Source organism: Haliotis cracherodii, unplaced genomic scaffold (assembly GCF_022045235.1).
Source record: "Haliotis cracherodii isolate W230 unplaced genomic scaffold, xgHalCrac1.p SCAF_11, whole genome shotgun sequence".
Classification (NCBI taxonomy): domain Eukaryota; kingdom Metazoa; phylum Mollusca; class Gastropoda; order Lepetellida; family Haliotidae; genus Haliotis; species Haliotis cracherodii.
The window spans coordinates 6,613,457-6,639,491 of NW_027266266.1; the positions used below are offsets into that span (position 1 = coordinate 6,613,457).

The window sequence follows — 26,035 nt, forward strand, 5'->3', positions numbered from 1 at the left end:
GCTTTTTCCCACCAATGATAACACCCCATTTTATTTCAAGCGGTTCGAGTCTGATAACCTATATGTGCCTAACACTAGTACACAGCCATTTATGTTCAAAATGTAATGTCAAGTGCTAGGCAAGTAGGTCCCCAGTCCAACATGCTTGTCAAGTAGGTCCTCAGTGTCACACGCTTGTCAAGTAGGTCCTCAGTGTCACATGCTTGTCAAGTAGGTCCTCAGTGTCACACGCTTGTCAAGTAGGTCCTCAGTGTCACATGCTTGTCAAGTAGGTCCCCAGTGCCACATGCTTGTCAAGTAGGTCCTCAGTGCCACACGCTTGTCAAGTAGGTCCTCAGTGTCACACGCTTGTAAAGTAGGTCTCCAGTGTCACACGCTTGTCAAGTAGGTCTCCAGTGTCACATGCTTGTCAAGTAGGTCCCCAGTGTCACACGCTTGTCAAGAAGGTCCTCAGTGTCACACGCTTGTCAAGTAGGTCTCCAGTGTCACATGCTTGTCAAGTAGGTCCTCAGTGTCACATGCTTGTCAAGTAGGTCATCAGTGTCACACGGTTGTCAAGTAGGTCTCCAGTGTCACATGCTTGTCAAGTAGGTCCTCAGTGTCACATGCTTGTCAAGAAGGTCCTCAGTGTCACACGCTTATCAAGTAGGTCTCCAGTGTCACACGCTTGTCAAGTAGGTCTCCAGTGTCACATGCTTGTCAAGTAGGTCCCCAGTGTCACATGCTTGTCAAGTAGGTCCTCAGTGTCACACGCTTGTCAAGTAGGTCCTCAGTGTCACATGCTTGTCAAGTAGGTCCTCAGTGTCACATGCTTGTCAAGTAGGTCCTCGGTGTCACACGCTTGTCAAGTAGGTCTCCAGTGTCACATGCTTGTCAAGTAGGTCCTCAGTGTCACATGCTTGTCAAGAAGGTCCTCAGTGTCACATGTTTATCAAGTAGGTCTCCAGTGTCACACGCTTGTCAAGTAGGTCCCCAGTGTCACACGCTTGTCAAGTAGGTCTCCAGTGTCACATGCTTGTCAAGTAGGTCCCCAGTGTCACATGCTTGTCAAGAAGGTCCTCAGTGTCACACGCTTGTCAAGTAGGTCTCCAGTGTCACATGCTTGTCAAGTAGGTCCTCAGTGTCACATGCTTGTCAAGTAGGTCCTCAGTGTCACATGCTTGTCAAGTAGGTCCTCAGTGTCACATGCTTGTCAAGTAGGTCCTCAGTGTCACATGCTTGTCAAGTAGGTCCTCGGTGTCACACGCTTGTCAAGTAGGTCTCCAGTGTCACATGCTTGTCAAGTAGGTCCTCAGTGTCACATGCTTGTCAAGAAGGTCCTCAGTGTCACATGTTTATCAAGTAGGTCTCCAGTGTCACACGCTTGTCAAGTAGGTCCCCAGTGTCACACGCTTGTCAAGTAGGTCTCCAGTGTCACATGCTTGTCAAGTAGGTCCCCAGTGTCACATGCTTGTCAAGAAGGTCCTCAGTGTCACACGCTTGTCAAGTAGGTCTCCAGTGTCACATGCTTGTCAAGTAGGTCCTCAGTGTCACATGCTTGTCAAGAAGGTCCTCAGTGTCACACGCTTGTCAAGTAGGTCTCCAGTGTCACATGCTTGTCAAGTATATATTTATTCATTTCCTTATAAATATCTCTTCCACCTGTCTTCATACGTTCTTTTTTTCTTGCATGTCTTGCACAAATGTAAACGCAGTTGAAATACCCCCGCCCCCACCCCGCACACAAATAAAATAAAATTAAAATAGATATTTATGTTTTTTCAGAATACTTATGTTACACCCGTTGTTTATCAACAACAATATTTGTCAATGTCATAGTGACAACATCTGTGTACATGTCTTAACGTGCATGTTGATATGATCAACACACACAGCAATGACTACGTAGTTTCTGTAGACATGCATGTGATAAACAGAGCCTACATTGTGACTTGCGATGGCTGTAGCTGGTAAACAAATCTATAAATATGGAGATACCACTCTGTACCTGATTCCGGACTACCGTGAAATGCTCATAGGCTATTACGTGTTGCTGATGGATTGACTTTGTACATAGTTTTCTACAAAGTTGTTGAATCTCCCCATGAATAGTTCCTGAATATCTTCATGAATAGTTTGCTGAATCTTATCATGAATAGTTGTTGAATCTTGTCATGAATAGTTTGCTGAATCATATCATGAATAGTTTGTTGAATCTCCTCATAAATAGTTGTTGAATCTCTTCATGGATAGTTGTTGAATCTCCTAATGACTAGGTGTTGAATCTCCTCGTGAACAATTATTGAATCTCCTAATAAATAGCTGATGAATCTCCTCATGGACAGTTTTTGAATCTCTTAAGGAATGGCTGTTGGATCTCCTAATGAATAGTTGTTAAATCTCCTCATAAGTAGTTGTTGAATCTCCTCGTGAACAGTTATTGAATCTCCTAATAAAAGGTTGTTGAATCTCCTAATGACTAGTTGTTGAATCTCCTCATGAATAGTTTGTTAAACCTTATCATGAATAGTTGTTGAATATCCTCATAAATAGTTGTTGAATCCCCTGGTGAATATCCTAATGAAAAGTTATGGAATCTCCTCATGGATAGTTGTTAAATCTCCTAATGGCTAGGTGTTGAATCCCCTCATAGATAGATCGTGAATATTATCATGAATAGCTGTTGAATCTCCTCATAAATAGTTGACTCGTTGTTGAATCTCCTCGTGGATAGTTTGTTAAATCTTATCATGAATAGTTGTTGAATCTCCTCATAAATAATTGTTGAATCTCCTCATAAATAATTGTTGAATCTCCTCCTGGATAGTTTGTTAAACCTTATCATAAATAGTTGTTGAATCTCCTCATAAATAGTTGTTGAATCTCCTCATAAATAGTTGTTGAATCTCCTCATAAATGATTGTTGAATCTCCTCCTGGATAGTTTGTGAAACCTTATCATGAATAGTTGTTGAATCTCCTCATAAATAGTTGTTGAATCTCCTCATAAATAATTGTTGAATCTCCTCATAAATAATTGTTGAATCTCCTCCTGGATAGTTTGTTAAACCTTATCATGAATAGTTGTTGAATCTCCTCATAAATAGTTGTTGAATCTTCTGATAAACAGTTGTTGAATCTCCTCATGAATAGTTTGCTGAATCTTCTCTTGAACTGTTTGTTAAACCTCCTCATGGGTAGTTGTTGAATCTCCTCATGAATAGGTGTTGAATCTCCTCATGAAAAGTTGTTGAATGACTTCATGAATAGTTTGTTGAATCTCCTCATGAATAGTTATTGAATTCCTGATGAATAGTTGTTGAATGTCCTCGTAAATAACTCTTCTTGAATAGATGTTGAATCTCGTCATGAATAGTTGTTGAATCTCCTCATGAATATTTGTTGAATCCCCACATGAATAGGTGATAAATCTCCTCATTAATAGTTGTTGAATCTACTTACGAATAGCTGCTAAATCTCCTCACGAATAGTTGTTGAATCTCCTCATGAATAGCTGTTGAATCTCCTCATGAATAGCTGTTAAATCTTCTCCTGAATAGTTGTTGAATCTCCTCATGAATAGTTTGCGGAATCTTCTCATGACCTGTTTGTTGAATCTCCTCATGAATAGTTGCTGAATGCCTTCGTGAATAGTTTATTCAAACTCTTCTTGAATAGTTGTTAAATCTCCTCATGAATAGTTGTTGAATCTCCTGATGAATAGCTGTTAAATCTCATGAATAGCTGTTGAATCTCCTCATGAATAACTGTTAAATCGTGTTGAATATCCCTATGAATTGTTGTTGAATCTCATCATAAGTAACACAACTACCTCAATCCTATTATCAACTCAGTGATTTAGTTTCAATTTTTCAAGTAAATAAATTATTCTGACTATTTTGAGTCCTTGGGTAGATTCAAGCACAAAGACAGTAAGAAAATTGTTTATTTGTACGAAACTCCCAAATTCGCGTTGGAATCTTATGAACTAAGACTCCAAAGAATATTATTTATTTAGTGAAACAATTAGCCCCACTCCATTCACGTATGTAGCGTGCTCTAGGGTATATGTAGAGGCTTACATCCATGGTTCCGCAGTACACGAGTGTTCCTATTTAAAATTATTTGTTTTTAACCTTATACATAACTTCATACGAGTATGCGTTTATTTGAGGTAAGAATAACCTGCAGCCTTCGCTGGTTGGCTCAAAGACATTGCGCTCCGAGTTTGCAATCGAGTAAGTCACCGGTTATTACCGAATTAGCCCGAGCATTTCCGAATGCTGCGAGTCATTTCCGGGTCCTTTTCTGCTCACATGGCTGACTCGGAAGACTTTGTTGTGGTTAAAAACAGAAAAGGAAGGCGACGCCGACCCAGGCGAAGCAGAGACTGTGTGTCAAGTTCAACAGAAGCGTGTGATCGCAATGAAAGTGATAATGATATCGATTATGGTAGAGTAAAAGCCAAGATACACTTGTATAGGTGAGTTGAGGTCCGAGTTGACATACTGGTTGAGCTTGTCACTTGACAGTTGTGTATTTTTGTTCTTCGCGTTCGTGTTTTATATAGTGGGAAAGTCTGTCTCACAGTCCCGGAACCATATGTTTTCCCTTCCGACCAGCCCTTTCTTTAACAACAAAACCCTAATGAAACAAGTCTAGATCTCCAATCTCACTGGGGTTCCTTTTCATTTTAAAGTTATTTGTTTCTAGCAAAATTATATATTTTCAGCGACTAAGCGTTAGCCTAATAGTGGGAGCATGGTGGCAGTTATGCACTTTATTGGACCCCCTTTTTCGGATTTCAATTGGTGCTGAGTGGGGATCAACCATTGGCAGTTTGAAGCTAAGCTAATGATAGAGCACTTTACAACAGGAACATGGATGCTATCAGTACCAATTACTTGCTTTTAGCACATTAGCTACTTTCTCCGTAAAACTTAAAACTTGATAAAAGTTTTGATTTTCCTCAAAATACATGAATTCTTTAGTTTAAAAGAGATCGTAAATGGGTGTTTGCTTGGCAAGTGGCGCCCAAGGCCTAAAGAGTTTGGGGTGACCTACTGACACAACTAACCCTAATGATCGAAGAGGCATGTGAGCCATAATCTGCAGTGTTGCTGTTCAGCATGTGTTGCTACAAGACCACCTCAACAGCAAAGCTTTAGTATTTTTGTAACATTTGTTTGTTTGTTGTTTAACGCTGCACATAGCAATATTCCAGCTATATGACGATGGCCAGACAGTCTAGTGATTCACGTCATGAGCATCGATCCACGCAAATGGGATGCAATGACATGCATCAACCATGTCAGCGAGCTTGACCACCCGATCCCGTTAGTCACCTCTTACGACAAGCATAGTCCATTTTACGGCAAGCATGGGTTGCTGAAGACCTATTCTACCCTGGATCTTCATGTAACAATGAATCAATAATACGTAACCGATTGATGATTGTTTCAGAGATGAATTGAAGTGCAGCGAGTTTTACATCAATGTACTGGGTAAGTTCATTTCTATCATGTTGTTTAGATTTCACGTCACATTTAATCACTTGTAAAAATGTATGTCTGATTGTTCATGGATCTGTTTGTGTGAGAAAACTTTTATTGGGTAGGCTTTTGATATTTTTGAAGATGCATGCAGTCCCAAAATTAGCTCTCACTATCGCTGTTTGAAATGGTGATAATGAAGGTGAAATGGGGTTTAACGTCGCGTCCAAGATTATTGCACTTATATAGCGACGTGCATGTATGTGTGTGTGTGGCTGCTTGTACTAGTCCGGACTGATGCCGATTTATAGTGCTAGGCCAATGAGATACCATGCCACAGTTTAACATGAATACCCCACTCAGACACAGTATACTGACTCCATGCTGACCAGTCCTTGTTTTAGCCCCTCAATGCCAAGCGCCAGACAGGGTAACAACAAGTACCATCTTTTAACGTCTTTTGGTATGACGTGGCTTGGGATTGAACCCCGGACCCTCCGCTCTCCGGGCGGACGCTCTAAAACTAGACCATGGAGGCGGTCAGTGATAATGATGAATAAATGTCAAGGGGTCTATGTCATAATCAGGATAATATATAGCTGTCATTACTCTGCCCTGGTTTTAGGGGTCGTTAGTTTCTAATTCTGTTACAGAAAATCTCAACGTCCCCAGCAATGCACGGACTCCCCTTTGTTTTTAGCACTTACTACTCTCACTCACTGTGGTGGTACTGTTAGGTTAATGTTTAGGGTTAACAGACTGATCGTGCCAATATCTAGATTTTATTTTTGTAGTAACTACAGTAACAGAATGTAACACTTCACTCAGAAAATTGATTTCATTTTTACCAGTTTGAGTTTTCACATTTTCAGATCAGTTGAAACAGTGTTGTCTGACTCTACACCAAGACAGTGAAAAGCAGGAGGCTGAACGTAGGCGGGCTACCGATCTAGATGGCGCTGTCAGGGGTGTGGCCGGTCTCAGCCTCAGTGACCCTCCCCCTGACTCGCCCCTCCGGCCCGACATGGAGTGTGTTTGTTACGGCGTGGGTAACGTCTCCAGCAACATCATTGCGCAGTATCAGCTGGCCCTCGTCATGGCGTTGAGGGAGGACATGAAGGTAGGGAGGGAATAGAGCAAGTCATCCTGTACCATTAACCAACATGTTCTACTCAGCGGGACCATTCATGATACTCTTCATTTAAGAACTGACTTCAGTCATTTTTGCATTTATGGAGGCATAAACAGTTATGTAAAGAACGGTGTGCACACTTTGCGTAAATCTGCTGCATAAAACATTTTGCAATTAATTTTCATAACCCACGCAGGGCGCTCTCAAAATTAGAAATAGGGTGCTCTTATTAGAATATTATTTTGGTGGAAAAACAGTGTTGAAAGATAAATTTCGTGGTTGATGCTGACGGCCTGACTGTTTATATACGACCGATATATTTTTCCAGAATTTAATTGCCCATAATTAAGGGTGCATATAACACACGAGTGCGTATTATACATGAATAAATAAGTCTTGTGTACATTGCTCAATCGGAAGGGGTGCGAATTGGGATTGTTCACTTGCCAATATATTTCCAAATATCGCCATGGGCTCTTATTAGAGCTGGGCGCTAATTACGTCAAATACGGTAGGTCAATAACAATAACTTCACTGACTGCTTTTTTAACCATTAACTCAAACACTAACACACAGTAGATAATGATACAAATTCAGTCCACAAAATCAGTAACATCGTTCACCAAGCCCTGCACACATGCTTGGTTAGCCAATCAAATGCCATAGAATCACTTTGTTTATTTATTCTGTATTGACACGTTGTTTCCATATCTTTCACAACTGGGTGGAATTTATCGCAAATCCTGTTTTAAAGCTGGTACTGACTGACATTAGTTTTCAGATAAGAAGTCTGTTATCCAAGATGATCATGTATTGGTGTTGCTTTAAAGAATGCCTGAATCACAGTCGATGTGATGATAGCAAAAATACAGGAACACATCAATGAGTTGGTGACCCGTGAAGATCCGGGGTAGAATAGGTCGCCAGCAACCCATGCTTGCTGTAAAAGGCGACTAACGGGATCGGGTGGTCCGGCTCTCTGACTTGGTTGATGCATGTTTTCGTATCCCAATTGCGTGGATCGATGCTCATGATGTCAATCACTGGATTGTGTGGTCCAGGCTTCATTATTTACAGACCGCTGTCATATAGCTGTGATATTGCTGAGTGCGGCGTTAAACAACAAACAAACAATGAGTTGGTCGTAGCAAATTACAATCAGGATGATACTAGTATGATGGTGTAACTTAAGTTTCAAGTGGGGCGGTTGGGTAGCAATGTGGTTAAAGCATTCGCTCGTCACGGCGAGGACCCAGGTTCGATTCCCGACATGGGTAAAATGTGTGAAGCCCAATTCTGGTGTCCCCCGTCGTGATATTTTGCTGGAATATTGCTAAAAGTGGCATAAAACCATACTCACTCACTCACTCACTCACTAAGTTTCAGGGGCGGTCGGGTAGCCTAGTGGTTAAAGTGTTCGCTTGTCACGCCGAAGACCCGGGTTCGATTCCCGACATGGGTACAATGTGTGAAGCCCATTTCGGGTGTCCCCCATTCCATTGTCTGATTGTTGGAATATTGCTAAAGGTGGCGTAAAACCATACTCACTAAGTTTCAAGTTTTGTAGCTCAACTTACTTTCATGGATGGTGTAGCTCACACAGTTTATTTTCATGATGGTGTAGCTGCAGCAGGACAAGTGCTTCATGTTTGACCCAGCCTTCACTGAAGGGGAGAAGCAGACCCTACAAGACCTTCACTTCAGTATTATTCCTGTAAATGAGGTGGGTATAGTTGGTTATACCATAACTGTGGTATATCCATTCGATTGGTCAGTTAGAGGTATCAATTCACATGGATATACCATGAATTTTTATGGCCCGTTAACTAAATAGAGATGTATACCAGAGCCCACTGACGCAAAGCAATTTTAGTGTTGTGGCCTGTGTTAAATTTGAGTGTTGCTATATGCTTAGACAGATTTATGCACGTGGGCCCTGTTGACTACAGCTCTGCACATGCTCAGGTGACCACCGTTTTTGAAAACAATCTTACTTATTGTGGTAACCATGGTAACGTTCCATGATTTGCCTATTGCACCACTATCAGGATTATGTCCCTTGCAAGGGTTCTGGGTTCAGATTGTGTCCCTTGTGTAGCATGGTTGATTTATCTGCCAGCTTCCCCCTCTGTGGTCTCATGAATAGATTGTCTGCCTGGAGAGCGGAAGGTCTGGGTTCGATCCCCGGCGGCGTCAAACCAAAATATGCTAAAAGATGGTACTTGTTGTTACCCTGCCTGGCACGTGGCATTGTGGGGCTAAAACAAGGTCTGGTCGGATCGGAGTCAGTATTCTGTGTCTGAGTGGGGTATTTACGTTAAACTGCAGCATGGAATCTCAGTGGGCTAGCACTATGAAACTATGAATTTCCAAAACCTTTCAGTCAGGCAAACCGGACCAGAAACTTTGCCAAGTTACCAGATCAGAAAAATGTTCCAAGGCCAGAATTCTTTATATAGAGTACTTGTACATACATCCTCTGTTATAAACAATACAAGTCTAATACATTAAGTGCATGCGTTCTGATTGGATAATTTTGAGCATTTGGACAATAGAAAATGAGCACAGACACTTTATGTCAACATATAAACAGAATAAAATGTTTTACTTTTACAGTTAATTTATCTTGAACTTTGAATTAGGACTAGAATGCTTAGGTAATTTAGGGAATACAATAATAGCTGGAGCCATCTGTCGAGCAGGTAGGTATTTTAAAACCAGTCAAGACTAGTACAAGCATTCACTGACACATGAATGCACATTGCTATATACTGTATTCGACTAATAAGTGCCAAGGGCGCTCTCAAAATTAGAAATAGGGGGATTTTAGTTATTTTTCGAGGGGGGAAGTTTTGCATGCACTGATGAATCAGAAGGGGTGCTTATTGGAATTGTTCACTTGCCAATATATTAGCAAATATCGCCATGGGTGCTTATTAGAGTGGGGCGCTTATTACGTCGAATATGGTAAGTGCAATATTCTTTAATGCAACATAAAACCCAAATTCACCTCACATTAGAGCCAATTGAATGGGGATCAGTTGGTCACAATGTATGACCTGGCTGATGTGTGTTGTCATACCCTAGTGACATGGATTGTCGCTCCAGCTATCAGCCACTGGAATGTTTTGATTTCCTGGTTAATTTGCCCCACACTGAAGCACATGTAACACATGGGGCATCTCCTTGGGCAAGTAACTGTTCGATATGTGCCTCTGTTCACCCAGCACTGAATGGGTACCCAGTAGGATGAGATGGCAATGTGGTTGTTAACCTAGTTGTGCCTAACAGGCAGCTTAGGTTGTATGCTCCCCAGGGAGCTGAGGATGATGAGAGGAAGGAGGCCTAAAAGTCTTGACAAGTTTTTTTAATGTTTATTGCCCGAAACAAAATGGCTTGAAATATGAGTTTTAACAAAAATATACACAAAGATAAATAATATTTTTCACAGATTTTCACAAGTTTTGTAGTACTATTAATTTGTTTGTCTGTTGTTTAACACCACAGCAATATTACAGCCGTAGGACAGCTGTCTGTAAATAATCTTGTCTGGACCAGACAATCCGGTGATTGATATCATGTGCATCGTGCACTTTCCAACTGAACAGGAATATTTAAGGATTGACCGTGTATTTTTTTCGGTTCATTGAGGTATGAATCGAAAAACCGATGTGCCACCTTCTTTAAAGGGGCACTGATCTAACACAATTCCCCGGGACTGGTTGTTGCCTTTGTTATTGTTTTTTCCCAGTGAGTACCCGGATGTATAGCAGAAATCTAGACTAGTTCGCGACCTCTGCTGCGCCTTTCGTAAGCGCATTAGTCACGTTTATGGATACCGGTTGTAATAAGGGCGTATGGTCACATTGATCAACAAAATGAAATACAGTTTTCGAGATAATAAGGAAATGTAGGTATCTTTGGGGGTAGCATCGGTAATGGTGACGAAGTTTTGATAAGTCACTTGCTTGGTAATTTTGCGATTTCCGTTTACACTATTTTTACTTGCAACACGAAGTAAATATTTCACCTAAGAATTGCTTTTTTATAGTGTGTATATTTTTTTACTGTCAAAATGTGTAACATATTTATTAAACGTCTAAATATTTTACAAAGTGACTGAAAAACATTTCGTTGAAAAGTACATGTCTATGTTGTTTGGCTTCTAATCCTACATAATAATCTGTTGTGATGTTTGTAGGCCCTTTTGTTCGTCTTAATCAATCTGGACAGATTTCTTAGTCAAAATGGCTGAAATATTTACATATTTTATAAATTGCCTGAGAGAATCAAATTTTACAAATTGACGGTAATATATACACGCTTACAAAGGAAAAGACCGGAGAAAACAACGAAGAATTTCCCAACCAAGACATAGAGAAAAAAGAACGAATCGGTTCAAATGAAGGAAAACAAAATGCAAATACCATAATTACAACCAACCAAATTTATGTGTATAAATTTTAGGCAGCTTCCTTGTTCGAGGAATGTATCCGTGAATATCCACACAAAGGAACAATATCCCACTCGTCTGCAGCTGTACAAAGAAACTTATTCGATGTCACGCGTCTCTGTAACAATCAAATATTTTAAAAAATATATATCGTTTCGGGATATTATAACCCGTGTTCGTTTCTCAACTGATCACTTGGATTGTTTCAGGTGTTTCACATAGGTGTCAAGTCTTCAAGGGTCGGCTGAGAAAGCCCACGTGACAACTATTTTCATAACGTCCACGGTTCCATTGAGTGACAGATAACAATGATCAATCAATCAACGTATTATCAGTTATCCCTTTGAACACAGTATGTTGTTTTAACATCGGCACTTCACGCCATGATATGAGTGTATTCCCTTTGTTTTAGTAAACCTAGACATGTAAACACTCACTTTTGACATATCCACTGTGCAAGATAACAGTGATTAATCAATCAACGTATTTTCTGTTAATCCTTTGATGACCAGGAACGATCCGTTGATATACAAAAAAGTAAATGAACTGATCATTCATCTCTTGCTTGGCTGCCACGTGCATATTACATAACACACATTTCACCTCACTTCCAACCTGGATTTAGATTGAATAATTACCCCAGACACAATAAATGCCAAATGGGAACCTTTGTCAGGTAATCTAAGTGGTGCTACCACTAACTGTACCTGTAATAAATTCATTAACTGAGCATCAAGGGAATGACGACAAATACACAAGTGTAGGGTTAGACGAGAAAACGTGGATGACAACAAGGGAGTAGTAATCGTATTATCGACGCAATCCAAAACCCGAAAATTCTTTCACTGCATGGATACTTTTTTTAGTATTAAACTATAACCATCTGGGGTATTTCCAAATTACGACATCCGATGAGCTCCGCTGTTCTTTTTGTCTCTTTGTTTAGGCCGAAGAAATTAATTAACATGCGCCATTTGTCGAAATCTTTATAGATCACAGTTAACCAATCAGTGTTTATGCAAAAATGCGTAAAACAAATATTGCCTCCAGCCTTCAAGTTCATTTAGCTGTCCTTGCAGACGGTAGCCCAGTCTCTGGTCACGCTCAGTTGCGTTGCGTATCATCCGGGTACTCACGGGGAAAAAAACAATAACAAAGGCAGCAACCAGTCCGGGGAATTGCGTTAGATCAGTGCCCCTTTAAGAATCCACTACATCAGTTCACTGGGAAATGAATGCAATAACACGTGACCAATTCAGCTAATCAGAATGCAGGAATTTCAATGAACACACCGAAAATTTAAATTTTCAGTTAAACAAGATAATCTGTAACCTTAGGTTCCGGGTACTTTACCTTTCTACCTGTGGTCACTTGTACTTATCAACTACTCCTTGGTTCTAGGGATGATGTAGCTCTCTCAAAATCACAAGTCAGATGGTTTGCTCAAGTTCTTTTTATTTATGATAGAATTAATCATAAATATACACACATGGTCCTCAGATAAGTTCTTGTTGTTGCCTGAATTACTTAAGTACAACACAAACCTAGATGATGCGTTGAAAAGCCTGATAGTTTTTCTGATGAATGTTTAACTCTACTTCTTTCCTGACACGGGATCCTCTACATTGAACCGTTCTGTTCAGCTGTATGCTCCCGACTCCCTGCACCACTCTCGGACAACTAACAAAATACTATCGATGATAATTTTAGCTCCTCCCTCCTCAAATTTGGCATCATGAGTAATGAGTCATAATGCTCACTTCTCTATGAACCCCAATTCCCATTTCAATCAGTCTTTCTATCAAGTTCTTCTAACCAAACACTCAACTAATTTCCTAAATTAATGGTCAAATCATTGGTCAACTGAACATACCCACAACTCAAAACAACCCTAGATGAAAACCCAATACTCTGTCAGACAGGAAGGCGCTGAAAAGATACCCAAGCTTGTTATTTAGACATTCCAATCACGTAGTAGCACTCAGAAATATTTGATCACATCAAGACTAACAACTTTTGTTCTATCCATTCATTTCCCTTCTGACCCTTGTACTACAAGACCGGATTCTACTAATTTCATCCTACTAATGAAAAGTTATCTCTATCACTTAAGAGAAGCAAAATCAATAATCATTTGCCCTCTCATATGCGTCCATATTTTACCCAAAAGCTTAATTTAGTAAACTACATTTTAAGTAAATATTAAAAAACCCTTTTTCTAAAATACCCTGGTTATAAATCAACCGATCTGGACACATTTTCACACGTTCAAATCCTCTCATCCATTTCTGGTGTCCCCCGCCGTGATATTGCTGGAATATTGCTAAAAGCGGTGTAAAACCTCACTCACTCTCTACCACTGGCCATGTTTACACCAATGTTTTCTAGTGCTTGTCAGCGTGTTCAGTGACGTATTGTGTTGACTGCAGGAGGGCAAGAGGCGTTGTGGTGTGCCGACGTTGTTCTTCCTCCCCCACTGCGGCAAGGCCCTCTACAACAACCTTCTGTGGTGCAACTGGCAGCCACACACACTCCGCAACATCGTCATCATCGGAAACAGCTTCACGGCCATGGTGGAAAGGTGACAATTAGAGCTGAGTATCACTTGGTATCTTGCGATATGATTTGTATCATGATGCAGACTGATGATACTACTGGTGAATTGTTTGATAGGCATTAGTTAGAAGTTGATGGATGACAAAGCAGACACAGTTTGTGGATGACAACTTCTTTTTTAACTGTAAAGGCGACGTTTCAGTACAGGTCCTTATCGCTTTGTCAAGCAAGGCTGAATAATGTTACACCATGTTCGTTATTCAGCCTTGCTTGACAACAGTATATGGGTCTATACCAAAACGTCACCTTTACAGTAAATAAAAAAATTGTTATCCATAAATTGTCTCAACTTTGTGATATCTACACCACATCAAATAGTAACAAATGATGAAATCACTGAAAAAACCTCTAAAACCTCTTTCTTCATTTTCTTCTTTGTTTTCTCAAAATCTTTAACAATAAAACCACAATAAAAATATGTTTCAAATAAAGGCATGGTTGTTAAATGTAACTTTTAGTCTGCGTGACTTCAGTCAAAATGAATTGTATTCTGCCATGCATACAGGTGGCGCCATACAACTGCCGCCATTAAGGGAGGTAACTCTAGTAGTTCCTGTTCTACTTATAGCGTATCGCAGTCTCACACATCCGATTCAAGTACCGTGTGGACTGAAGTGTCTATGATATCGTAGGAATCATTACAATTTACAGCCCTAGTGACAATGGAAGAAATAGTCAAAAGAACTTAAGTGATCTGAGACACACTGAACATGCTGTCACTGACCTGGGTTACCACCACGAGTTAACATTTGTCATCACTGGTGATTGGCTGTTTGGTAATCATGACCTGTCACATACATGATATAAGTTATTTTATTACATACGAGGGGTAACATATCAGGGTTCATAAGAATCATTTGCCCTAGGGTCATATGTCACGAGACAACAGTGTATTGTTTCCGTCATCCGGACAGCATTGCAGACGTCATTCGAATCTTATTGTGATGTGAGTTTGGAAGCAAATGCAAAGTGATACGAGAGGTTGAATGTGATTGGTCAATAAGAGAGGCATTGAAGGGACATAACTCATAACAGCCACTGGTAGCGCTACATTCGAGCCCAGTAATTCCAGCCTTGATCAGCAAGGGTGGAAACTGGACTTTTAAAGTCAGTTAACTCTCTTGCCTTGGGAAGATGAGTGCTTCATTATTGAGAAACATATGACATGGCGTCATCCATTAATCATGTCATCACTAATTGATTACGTGATGTCATAAGAAATATACATGTGCATGTTTTCGTTATAAATGTTGTTCCCACTGAGGGCAGCGTTAACAACAAACAAACAAACAAAACTGAAGACCCAGGTTTAACATTGTGCCTCTGGCAACTAAGAGTTACCTCCCTTGTATTGTGATGCCAGCATGGTTCAGCTGTGATGGAAGTCTGCCACTTTTCAGATTGCAGCTCACAAAATGTATGAAAGCTCCTGACATATTTTTCATCATATTTCAGGACTCCAGAGCGACTTTTAAAACAAACGGGATCATATATATTGAAGGTACCTATTCATTATTGAATCGATTCAGAAAATTAGCCACAAACTCTTTTATCGTCACAACTTCAATAATGGCCACTTGAGACCTATAATCTGTACTGGAATGAGCCCCGAGTTCTACTTCCAGAATCAACTGATTCGAATGATTTCTCCAACTTTAGCCATGTGGTTGATGCGTAATTTCACCTTATCTTTCATAAACACCTCCAGTTGCGTCATTATACCTGTTTAAGTTCTGCACAGAATGGCCAGTAAATTGCTGGATCAGAATCAAATGTATCAACTTATTGTGACATCATCATATTTTGTGAAAAATATTTTTATATCAGTGGAGAATATTTTATATGTGTTGTTAAAATGTCCAATCAACATCAAGGAAATATATAGTTATAGGCTAAAAAAAAATAGTCTTGGTTCTCAGGCACCGCCCGCACCACCATGAAGTCTGCCGCATGTTTAGTTTTTATTTCCATTTTAAAAAAAAAATAATATCTGAATACTTAAAAAACAATGAAATCCAATATAGCACACAGTTACGTCCCTTTACATGCCCACTGCTTTACTGTGCATTTTGTGTTATGGTCATGGCACCAATAGGTGTTCGTATGCTTGTTTATGTCGGAGGCCCTTTCGCAGGTTGATGGTACACAACTGTTTATTTGGTGACATACTAGTTTGAACTAGCAAAAAAAAGAAAAAAACACTGCCCGCACGCACTATATTTTCAAAACTATATTTTTAAAGTCATTACCTGAGAACCAATTCTTAAATTTTTTTAGCTATAGAGTTAAAATTTTAATCTCTGATGGCTGTAGTCCTGGGTGTCATTGTAATGCTTTCATTCCAATAACTGTTATCATATGATCTTAGTTCTACTCCCTTTACAAGGATTGGGTTTATAAGAACAACTCTTATTTCAGATACAGGAGTTCACAGTTGAGATCCCTCTGAGTCCAGTCTTCCATCACAGCGACGTCTTCAACGACATGGCCATCCACTACTTCCCTCTCCATCGGCTGACCACTGCTCCCGGGGAATTGTGGGAGGCCCATGATGCACCAGTGTACAGGGGACAGGATGCAGAGATAATACTTAGCTGCTGAGGCACCGTGCTTTGTGGACTACATCAGTAGGATGGACTCCATGGACTTGGACCCAGTGGGGATTCCAGGTTTGAATAGGGTACACCCATCCTCCCATCCTCCAGCAACCAATGGTGGTCATAGGCGGATCCAAAGGGGAGTCCAGGTAGAAACATAATCGGGGCTAACCAGGATTCGAAGCCACAATCATAGGTTACGTGCGTGCCCAAGGGACGCAACTCTGGACAGCGAATCGCGGTGCCTTAGACGACTTGGCCACCCGTACCCCCGGCATCTTAAGAAATATCATCAATTGTATTGTTGTGATTTTGGATTCGAACCATCAGGTATCTGAAACCTAGGAAAATTATTCTTACATAAACGTAAAGTGAAGTTATGGAATGCTGCTCATGCTTTGTTTTTGTGGTTTTTTCTTGAAAAGTAAAGTATTCATCTGGAACCTGATCCGTGGTCTAGTGGGTAGAGTGTCTGCCTGTAGAGATGGAGGTCGATGGATCAATCCCTAGAGGAAACCACAATACATCGTCAGGTTTAGATCTCACCCATGACGTATTGTGGAAAGACAAGAGAAACACACTCAAGGTTCAGGGTCTGTATTTACTCCATCAGCTCAGAACAACAAGTCAAGTTAGTGTTGTGTCCAGACAACAGGATTCTGCCCAGTGCAATGTGTGGAAAACAATGAACAATGTACATATCACTCACAAGAAGGGATAGCAAAACTTCGTGCTCAGCTTGGAAGAAATTATCCCTTCATTTCAGAAGTTCCTCAACATGGCCAGACCAGTTTACATTCTAATTTTACAGACCATTAGAGATCCGACAGGACCAGTAGAGATCCGACAGCACCATTAGAGATCCAACAGGACCAGTAGAGATCCAACAGGACCAGTAGAGATCTGACAGGACCAGTAGAGATCAAACAGGATCAGGAGAGATCCACCAGGACCAGTAGAGATCCGACAGCACCATTAGAGATCCAACAGGACCATTAGAGATCCAACAGGACCAGTAGAGATCTGACAGGACCAGTAGAGATCCAACAGGACCAGGAGAGATCCAACAGGACCAGTAGAGATCTGACAGGACCAGTAGAGATCAAACAGGACCAGTAGAGATCTGACAAAACCAGTAGAGATCAAACAGGACCAGTAGAGATCAAACAGGACCAGTAGAGAGCCAACAGGATCAGTAGAGATCCAACATAGTTTTCTTGTCGCTGGTCCTTTGGACCCTTGACAAATTTTGGTCAGTGTCAAACTGACTGATGTAAAAGCTGTGTTGTTGAGAAGATTTACTCTCCCAGGCCTGCTTTTTTTAGGACTAAAACCTTTCTTTCACTAGTCCTTAGAGTCTTGTAGCTAGCTCTTTTGAATGAGACAAAAATGCTCACACTTTTTTGTCAGTTTTATTCAGTTCCAATTTGTAGCAAAATTGAAGCATTAAAACATATTCAGAATAGTAACCCTAAACTGCAGCTAGTCATTGAGGACTACTGTCAGTGGGTTTATACTTGTCAACAGCACAATTTAGTAGCCTTGGGCTAGCAGACTAGCTAGGCTACACTCATGCTCTAGTATCATGAAAAACAGATTTGATTTTCTGATTTAATAACTTTTTTATCAAATACATGACAAGTCTTTGAAAGGCATTTAGAAGTGATACACCTAAGGAAGAAAATTTATGGATGTCAACTTCTTTATCATGAGGAACACAAAGTTTCAGAGTAAATGCTTACCAATCAGTGATAATTTAGTCCTGGCTTCCAGTTGTCCATAACTATCAGCGCTGTAAAGTTTTGGCTTCTATTGTCTATTACTAATCACCTATCAGCGCCAATTATCAATTGGCTTCCTTTAAATTTCCACCTTTTGTTATCTTATTACTTTTGTTCTTCTTACATGTACATATATATGCTCTCTGCCTCATAGCGTTCATTCACCTGATGAAGGAGTAAGCATATACTTTGAAACATTGTGTTTCTTAATATAAAGAAGTTGACACAAACAATTATTTTCCTTACATGATTTTTGCTGGTATTTCAGCTGGATTTTTACATGCAAAGAAATATTTGACCCAACAACAGGTTGATATCCATGATATCCTCCAACATCTACATTCATGTACTTTCATTATAACCATCCACAAAGGTCAAGGTGAAACATTCGTCTCGGGCTACAGATTTGCTCATACTTAGATTTTCTTTAAAATTTTGAAATAACACTTTTCACTTAGTCTCGCCAAATTCATATATCAATTAAGCCAGAAATAAAAAAAAATTTGGGTAAAATTTAGTTGTAGCCATTTGAACATATATGATCATTTATTTTTTTCAGCAACTATAAAATTTGACACTCCAATAGGCCCTATCCTGCCTCGTCCTTTCCACCATATTTTGAACTGTCTCCAGAACGTTGTCGTTGTCGTTGTTTAGGGCAAGGGGGTAACCATGGTAACTGCACTGAGGGTAGCTTGATAATACACTCGGTTCTTTCACTCTGGGAAACACTCAACATTCCTAGATGTACAGAATGATTGACAAAATAGTCACAAATATCCCTCGCACAAAGGAGAAAGATGGTACATGTTGATGACAAATTCTGACAAAAGATAACAAGAATTAAAGTGTGGACTTCCATGTATGATCGTATTTGTTGTGTAATGCCGCACTCAGCAATATAATTTATCATGGCGGTCTGGTAACAATAGGGTCTGGGCCAGACAATCCAGTGACTGATGTGAACACCGATCCCCGCTGTCTGGGTACGATGACATGCATCAACCAAGTCGCCGACCACCAGATCATTCATTAGCCTCTTACGGCAAGCATAGGTTGCTCAACGCCTATACTCTTACCCAGAATCACCACAGGGACATGATATCTACGACGATGGAAGAAAAATTACAATGAGTGAGTGAGTGAGTGAGTGAGTGAGTGAGTATGGTTTTACAGTACTAAATATTCCAGCAATATCACGACGGGGGACACCATAAATGAGCTTCACACATTGTATCCATGTGGGGAGTCAAACCCAGTCTTCGACGTGATGGGCGAACACTTGAACCACTAGGCTACCCCAACGCCCCTTACAATGATTGAAATCTTTAACCCATACACAAGCTTAAAAATATTATGTACTTATAATTTGAATTCATGTCAATACTAAAAGAGGAACTTCAAGTTCTGATTAAAACAGTTAAAACCGGAAGTAGCCATGAAACACAATTGAAATTAATGAAGATGTAATCCATAAGAAGTTCCATGTCTGCATGCGACTGACTCTCTGAATGGAAACTTCAGGAAGACGGGTGAATCATAAGCAGATAACATGGACTGTTCACTTACTCATTCATACATCCACATGAACATAAAGAACGCGAAAACACCGAGTCATTTCTCATATATTGCACACAATCGTTATTCAACCATTCTTCAAGGTGTACCAGACATTGAACAAACCATTACTTGAAATCCATTTTGCTAACTTTCTTGATTATTTCCATGATAAAACATAGTTTCACTGTATGCTGATTCAACAAAGACTAAACTCTTTCAGAACAAGTATCATCAAAGTGTAACTGCTGTAAAAAGTTTCCATATATGCAACAAGTGATTAAAAAAGGACACCAATAAAGAATAAACGTTTTCCCCTCATAAAACATAACCCTTTCAGACTAACGTAGAAATAATCAGAAAGAAAGATGGTTTTGCGACCTCAGTGTTGCTTCTTGGGAGAACTGGCTCCAGCATAAGGGGAAGATAACAAGCTATATTATGGCTGCAATACATGGCAATATCTATACATTCACAAAGTCCTTAAGTCACACAACACATATATGTCAACTTTGATAAGCATAAAATCTTGATGCAAATCTGGAAAATGACCATGACCTGAATTATAAATGACCTTGACATTGTACCAATAGCCTTGATCAAATGCTCTGACATAAAACATCAATATTTGAGTGGAGAAAACCTGCACTCAATAAAAGGCATGTGAAGTGAAAAGCATTCAGGGAAAACCCCAAATCTTTTATTCATGGAAATAAACATACTATAGTCAGGTGTTGTTGTGAAAGCTCTTTTCGAGAATTCCTCTCCTTATCCTACGAATCGGGGTACATTGGCGCGTGTGTGTTTCGCTGTTGATTAGTTGGGTTTGTTTTGGGTTTTTTTCTTGGGGGGGGGGGGGTTCCAATGACATGCTATGGTGTATTGTGACACCCTTTTGGGTACACTGACACCCTGTGGAGAATATCAATACCCTTTAGGCAAGAACGACACCCTGTGGAATATGACCACACCCTTCAAGTTACGACACCCTGTGCAGTGTGTCAACACCCTTTAAGGTTACAATGACACCCCAAGAGGTATGACAACACTGCTCAGTGATAGACACGACCACTTGTTCACTTATCCATGACTTGTTAAAATCTCAAAGGACTACCTGTTTGCCTCCAAACTCGAGTTATGTTACATAAACCCCCTGACCTGAAACACACTGTGGACTGGTTGGATTTGCCCAGGATATATCCTGAGTCTACCACTGAGGGATGTTGTACCATGTACAAAGACACAGCTCAGACTCTACCACATCTTCCCAAGGCAAGGCAGTTAACTGACTATAAACATCCAGTTTCCACCCTTGCCGAACTAGACTGGAATATTGAAGTTATATCACTATACTAGCTGTACTAACTAGTCTAAGCATATTCAAATTAAAATCGCATAACGAAATCGACATCCGGTTTGTAAAATGCTGCGGAGTCGATTATCAGATTTGTAAACCCGTTTTATTACACTATAGATTTTGATTATCGATAAGATCATCCTGACTGGGTACCACCATTTTGTTTATTTGTTTGTTGTCGCACTCCGCAATATTCCAGCTATATGATGGTGGTCTATCAATAATTGTGTCTGAACCAGACAATTCAGTGATAGATATCATGAGCATCGTTCTACGCAACTGGGATACGACGACATGCACCAACCAAGTCAACGAGCCTGACCACCTAATCCTGTTAGCCGTCGCTCACGAAAGGCATAGTCGTTCTGTGTACATAGTGAAGTGCAAATACATTGGGTGAATAGGAGATGCAGCTGACACAGCAAGCATGGGTTGCTGTAGATCTATTCTAACCTGAATCTTCATGGGTATCCATTTTGTTTGAAGCAAATGCAAGTGATATGAGAAGTGGAATCTGATTGGTCAATAGGAGGGACACAGGAGGGACATAGAAGGGACATAACTCTTATCGCCAATTGGGGCACATCTATCGAGCCCAGAAATTCCAGCCTTGTTCGGTTACAGTCAGTTAACACCCTTGCCTCAGGAAGATGGCTGTACCACTATGTACCTATTGCAGAACAGTGATACTCTTTGGCATGTAAATATGCTCTACAGGCTAGGCCACAATAAATTAATATAACACTTCATCCAAATAAAAAAAAAAGGATGCAAAAAGCATTTTGTTTTTCATATTTTATTTGTTCATTTTCAGCAAACTCTTCAAGGGATCTCTGCACACCAACAGTGGACAGATGTGATTCACATGAAGCTTGAATCTTTTGTACGACCATATATGGTGTACCGTAGTTCATCAAGGAGGAAGAAGGGAACAAGAGTGACAATTTTCTTTGAATGTGCTGTACTTAGGACCTATGATGTGGGGTGGTGTTTTGCAGTTAGATGGGGGGATGAAAATCTAACAATTAATTCATTATGGCCTTATGGTGACATTAAAATGGGGGCAATGATACTTTAAAAACCAGGTCAGTTTTAGTTTTGCGACGAACCATTTTATATTTGGGGGATTTTGTAGGGACACTTGATATCTGTCAGTTGCAAAACCAGATATTTTTCCAATTAAAACTATGAGTCTAAATATTTAGTTTTTTTAAAAAAAAACATGTTATAACAATATATTTTTGTGGCAGACAATTTTTTTTTTAAAAAATAGTTAGAAGAATAATTATTTTTTTCCAAACATTTTTTTGATAAAATCCCAGGGTCACACCTAGAATATCAAATAGTCGGTCCCTTAGCATCCTTACTGGTCGCTGATCCTAGACCGGTCAGTAGATTCTCTTCCCACACTTACCCTGATATGCTGACAGACCTGGGCCTACTTGCACAAAGCGATCTTAGTGCTAAGACTATCGTAAGCCTAAGTATGGGAGTTACGATCATCTCAGCGCTAAGATCGCTTTGTGCTAGTGGGCCCCGAAGTATCTAAGGACATACAAACAAACACATTTGGCACAGAGTAACGCAACAACCATCACTAGTATCTTCCGTTGGTCAGTCAAGCTTGATGGGGACAACACACTGAGATGATTATGAGATTGTGTGAGCTGGCACAGCACGAGTTCCAGTGTCTTGTGCTCTGATGGCAGTACATACTAGTGAGTCACCGATTGTACTCCACTTCCTACAGCAACCCCGCAGAGGTGGAGGAGCTTCACAGACAGGAAACATGTTGGACTTGGACACAGATTGGGTAATACAGTGCTTCCAACAAGGTCGATAACTTCCCAGACTATCCATGTTGATCTGGGTCACAGATTTGGGTAACACAGCGCTTCCAACAAGGTCGATATCTTCACAGACTATCCATGTTGATCGGGGTCACAGACTTGGATACACACAGCTTTCAACAAGGTCCATATCTTCACAGACTATCCATGTTGATCTGGGTCACAGATTCGGGTGATACAGCTTTCAACAAGGTCCATATCTTCACAGACTATCCATGTTGATCTGGGTCACAGATTTGGGCGACACAGCTTTCAACAAGGTCGATATCTTCACAGACTATCCAAGTTGATCGGGGTCACAGACTTGGATACACACAGCTTTCAACAAGGTCGATATCTTCACAGACTATCCACGTTGATCTGGGTCACAGAATTGGGTGACACAGCTTTCAAGGTCCATATTTTCACAGACTATCCATGTTGATCTGGGTCACAGATTTGGGGAACACAGCTTTCAACAAGGTCCATATCTTCACAGACTATCCATGTTGATCTGGGTCACAGATTTGGGTGACACAGCTTTCAACAAGGTCGATATCTTCACAGACTATCCATGTTGATTGGGGTCACAGACTTGGATACACACAGCTTTCAACAAGGTCCATATCTTCACAGACTATCCATGTTGATCTGGGTCACAGATTCGGGTGATACAGCTTTCAACAAGGTCCATATCTTCACAGACTATCCATGTTGATCGGGGTCACAGATTTGGGCGACACAGCTTTCAACAAGGTCGATATCTTCACAGACTATTCATGTTGATTGGGGTCACAGACTTGGATACACACAGCTTTCAACAAGGTCCATATCTGCACAGACTATCCATGTTGATCTGGGTCACAGATTCGGGTGTCACAGCTTTCAACAAGGTCGTTATCTTCACAAACTATCCATGTTGATCTGGGTCACAGATTTGGGTGACACAGCTTTCAACAAGGTCGATATCTTCACAAACTATCCATGTTGATCTGGGTCACAGATTTGGGTGACCCAGCTTTCAACAAGGTCGATATCTTCACAGACTATCCATGTTGATCTGGGTCACAGATTTGGGTGACCCAGCTTTCAACAAGGTCGATATCTTCACAGACTATCCATGTTGATTAGGGTCACAGATTTGGGTGACCCAGCTTTCAACAAGGTCGATATCTTCACAAAATATCTATGTTGATCTGGGTCACAGATTTGGGTGACACAGCTTTCAACAAGGTCCATATCTTCAAAAATATATCAGAATCAAACAATCCAACCCTAACCATTCATTTCATAGAACTGCATTCGGAGTATGTGTTAGTTACATGAAGTGAGGGGAGGTGTAGGGCAAAGGGCGGTATCACAGAACGCTGTTACACACTGAAGCAGACATGCTGTAGTCCAAACAATGCCTCGTTCATCCGAGGCTTCTGTAGTGGAACCATAGCTCGACTCTTCCACCAGTGACACCAAATTTGGAGGACTGTGTGCAGGCTGCAAAACAGAGGTGGACTGGTCACCTTGCCCGTGAATGATGCAGGCAGCTTCACTTTATCAATCACGAGTTGCTGGAACGTTGGGACATTTAAACATGTTCAACATGACATCCAACTGACAACAATGGGAGACTGAACACTCAAGTCAACAGTAACAGTCATGAGGTATGGGTCACATCCACACCCTTTGTTTAACCATGAGCAGCTAGGGAGTACTTTTGATGAATTCTCCATAGAAATTGAAAAATTCTAAGCACAACATGTCATTAAAGTTTCACATCATTTTTCCAGTCATCTCGTAGCGAATGCTCGAACAGAGCAGCTCTGTTTTGGTTGTCTCCCTTTTTGACCCAGTGTCCATACATCCCGAACGCACATCCGTCTATCAGCTTTCGGAACAATTTGACGCTGTAGGGGTTCGTTGTCACCACATCCAGTGATATAGGGGGTGGGTTCTCATAAAAATGCTTTAATCGGAAAAAGAACCTTGTGCACAGGATTGCAGCCTGAAAAACAGATGTTGCACACACATTAGTTTTTTTCTTTGTTTGTTGTTTAACGCCACACTCAGCAATATTCCAGCCATATGATGGTGTTTTTGTTTTTTTGTTTTGTTTGTTGTTTAACGCCGCACTCAGCAATATTCCAGCTATATGACGGCGGTCGGCATAGGGTGCTGGGTACCTATTCTAACCCGGAATACCCAGGGGGATACAAACATCAGTGCTAGCCCAGATGTGACAGTGATTGCAATAAAGTAGGTTGGTTGGTTGTTTAACCCCGCACTGAGCAATATTCCAGCTATATGACAGCGGTCTGTAAACAATCAAGTCTGGACCAGACAATCCAGTGATTGATATCATGAGCATCGATCCACGCAATTGGGATCTATGACATGCATCAACCAAGTCAGCAAGCCTGACCACCCGATCCCGTTAGTCCCCTCTTAGAACAAGCATAGTCGCCTTTTACGGCAAGCATGGGTTGCTGAAGACCTATTCTATTCCAGATCTTCATGGGTCCAAAGATAATTGCAGCATTATTCTGTGAAATTCTTACCCTGAAAGTTCTCCTAGCATGGAACTTCTTCACGGGGACAAACTGGCAAAACACAAACAAATTGGTAAGTTTCTTAGTATACATAGTATAGTGTCAATGTAGTGAATAGGGTGCATCTGTCTAACATGCAAGCCATACTGCAAATGTTCCAGCTGCTGCGATAGATATTAACTCAAATATTTCATACAAAGAGACTAAGATTACATGTGTATTTGTCTCGTAAAATAAGCCGGAAATAGCGATCAGCTGTTCAAACATTTTCTCCCCGATCTATGGGTGTTTTAGTTTTAAAATTACTTACCGTATTCAACGTAATAAGCGCCCAGGGCGCTCTCAAAATTAGAAATAGGGGGCTCTTATTAGAATATTATTTTGGTGGAAAAAACACTTGAAAGACAAATTTCGTGGTTTATGCTGACAGACTGAAATGTTTATATGCGACATATTTTTCCAGAATTTAATTGCCTATAATTAAGAATGCATATAACACACGAGTGCCTATTATACGCGATTAAATAAGTCTTGTGTACATTGATCAATCAGAAGGGGTGCTAAATGGGATTGTTCACAAGCCAACATATTAGCAAATATTGCCATGGGCGCTTATTAGAGCGGGGCGCTTATTATGTCGAACACGGTAATGTCATAGCCAATATCATAACTCAAAAGAAATTTTAATAGGAAGACGGTG

General features: G+C 40.5%; 2 protein-coding genes across 2 annotated transcripts in view; one reads left to right on the forward strand and one right to left on the reverse strand.

Moving 5' to 3' along the window:
* Window positions 1-4,294: 4,294 nt before the first annotated feature.
* On the forward strand, window positions 4,295-16,319 carry LOC139455329 (SRR1-like protein). The gene is made up of 7 exons (XM_071236879.1): window positions 4,295-4,461; window positions 5,442-5,482; window positions 6,343-6,590; window positions 8,227-8,325; window positions 13,485-13,636; window positions 15,127-15,176; window positions 16,094-16,319. The coding sequence occupies exons 1-7, from the start codon at window positions 4,295-4,297 to the stop codon at window positions 16,270-16,272; spliced, it is 936 nt and encodes a 311-aa protein (XP_071092980.1). The 3' UTR covers window positions 16,273-16,319.
* A 5,936-nt stretch (window positions 16,320-22,255) lies between these two features.
* Window positions 22,256-26,035, reverse strand: part of LOC139456155 (phosphorylase b kinase gamma catalytic chain, skeletal muscle/heart isoform-like) — a 62,777-nt gene continuing 58,997 nt past the window's right edge. Inside the window, exons 12-13 of the mRNA XM_071237704.1 lie at window positions 25,345-25,386; window positions 22,256-24,791 (exon numbers count right to left, since the gene is read on the reverse strand). Of these exons, the coding sequence (XP_071093805.1) occupies window positions 24,552-24,791; window positions 25,345-25,386 (282 nt within the window). The 3' untranslated portion in view covers window positions 22,256-24,551. The remainder of the gene's footprint in view (window positions 24,792-25,344; window positions 25,387-26,035) is intronic.

Excerpts from the sequence above, each read along its gene's own strand:
- LOC139455329 (XM_071236879.1), top strand. The coding sequence starts at position 4,295 with ATGGCTGACTCGGAAGACTTTGTTGTGGTTAAAAACAGAAAAGGAAGG. Across the intron at positions 8,326-13,484 it reads GTATTATTCCTGTAAATGAG|GAGGGCAAGAGGCGTTGTGG; the intron begins GTGGGTATAGTT and ends TGTTGACTGCAG. Across the intron at positions 15,177-16,093 it reads ATCATATATATTGAAGGTAC|AGGAGTTCACAGTTGAGATC; the intron begins CTATTCATTATT and ends TATTTCAGATAC.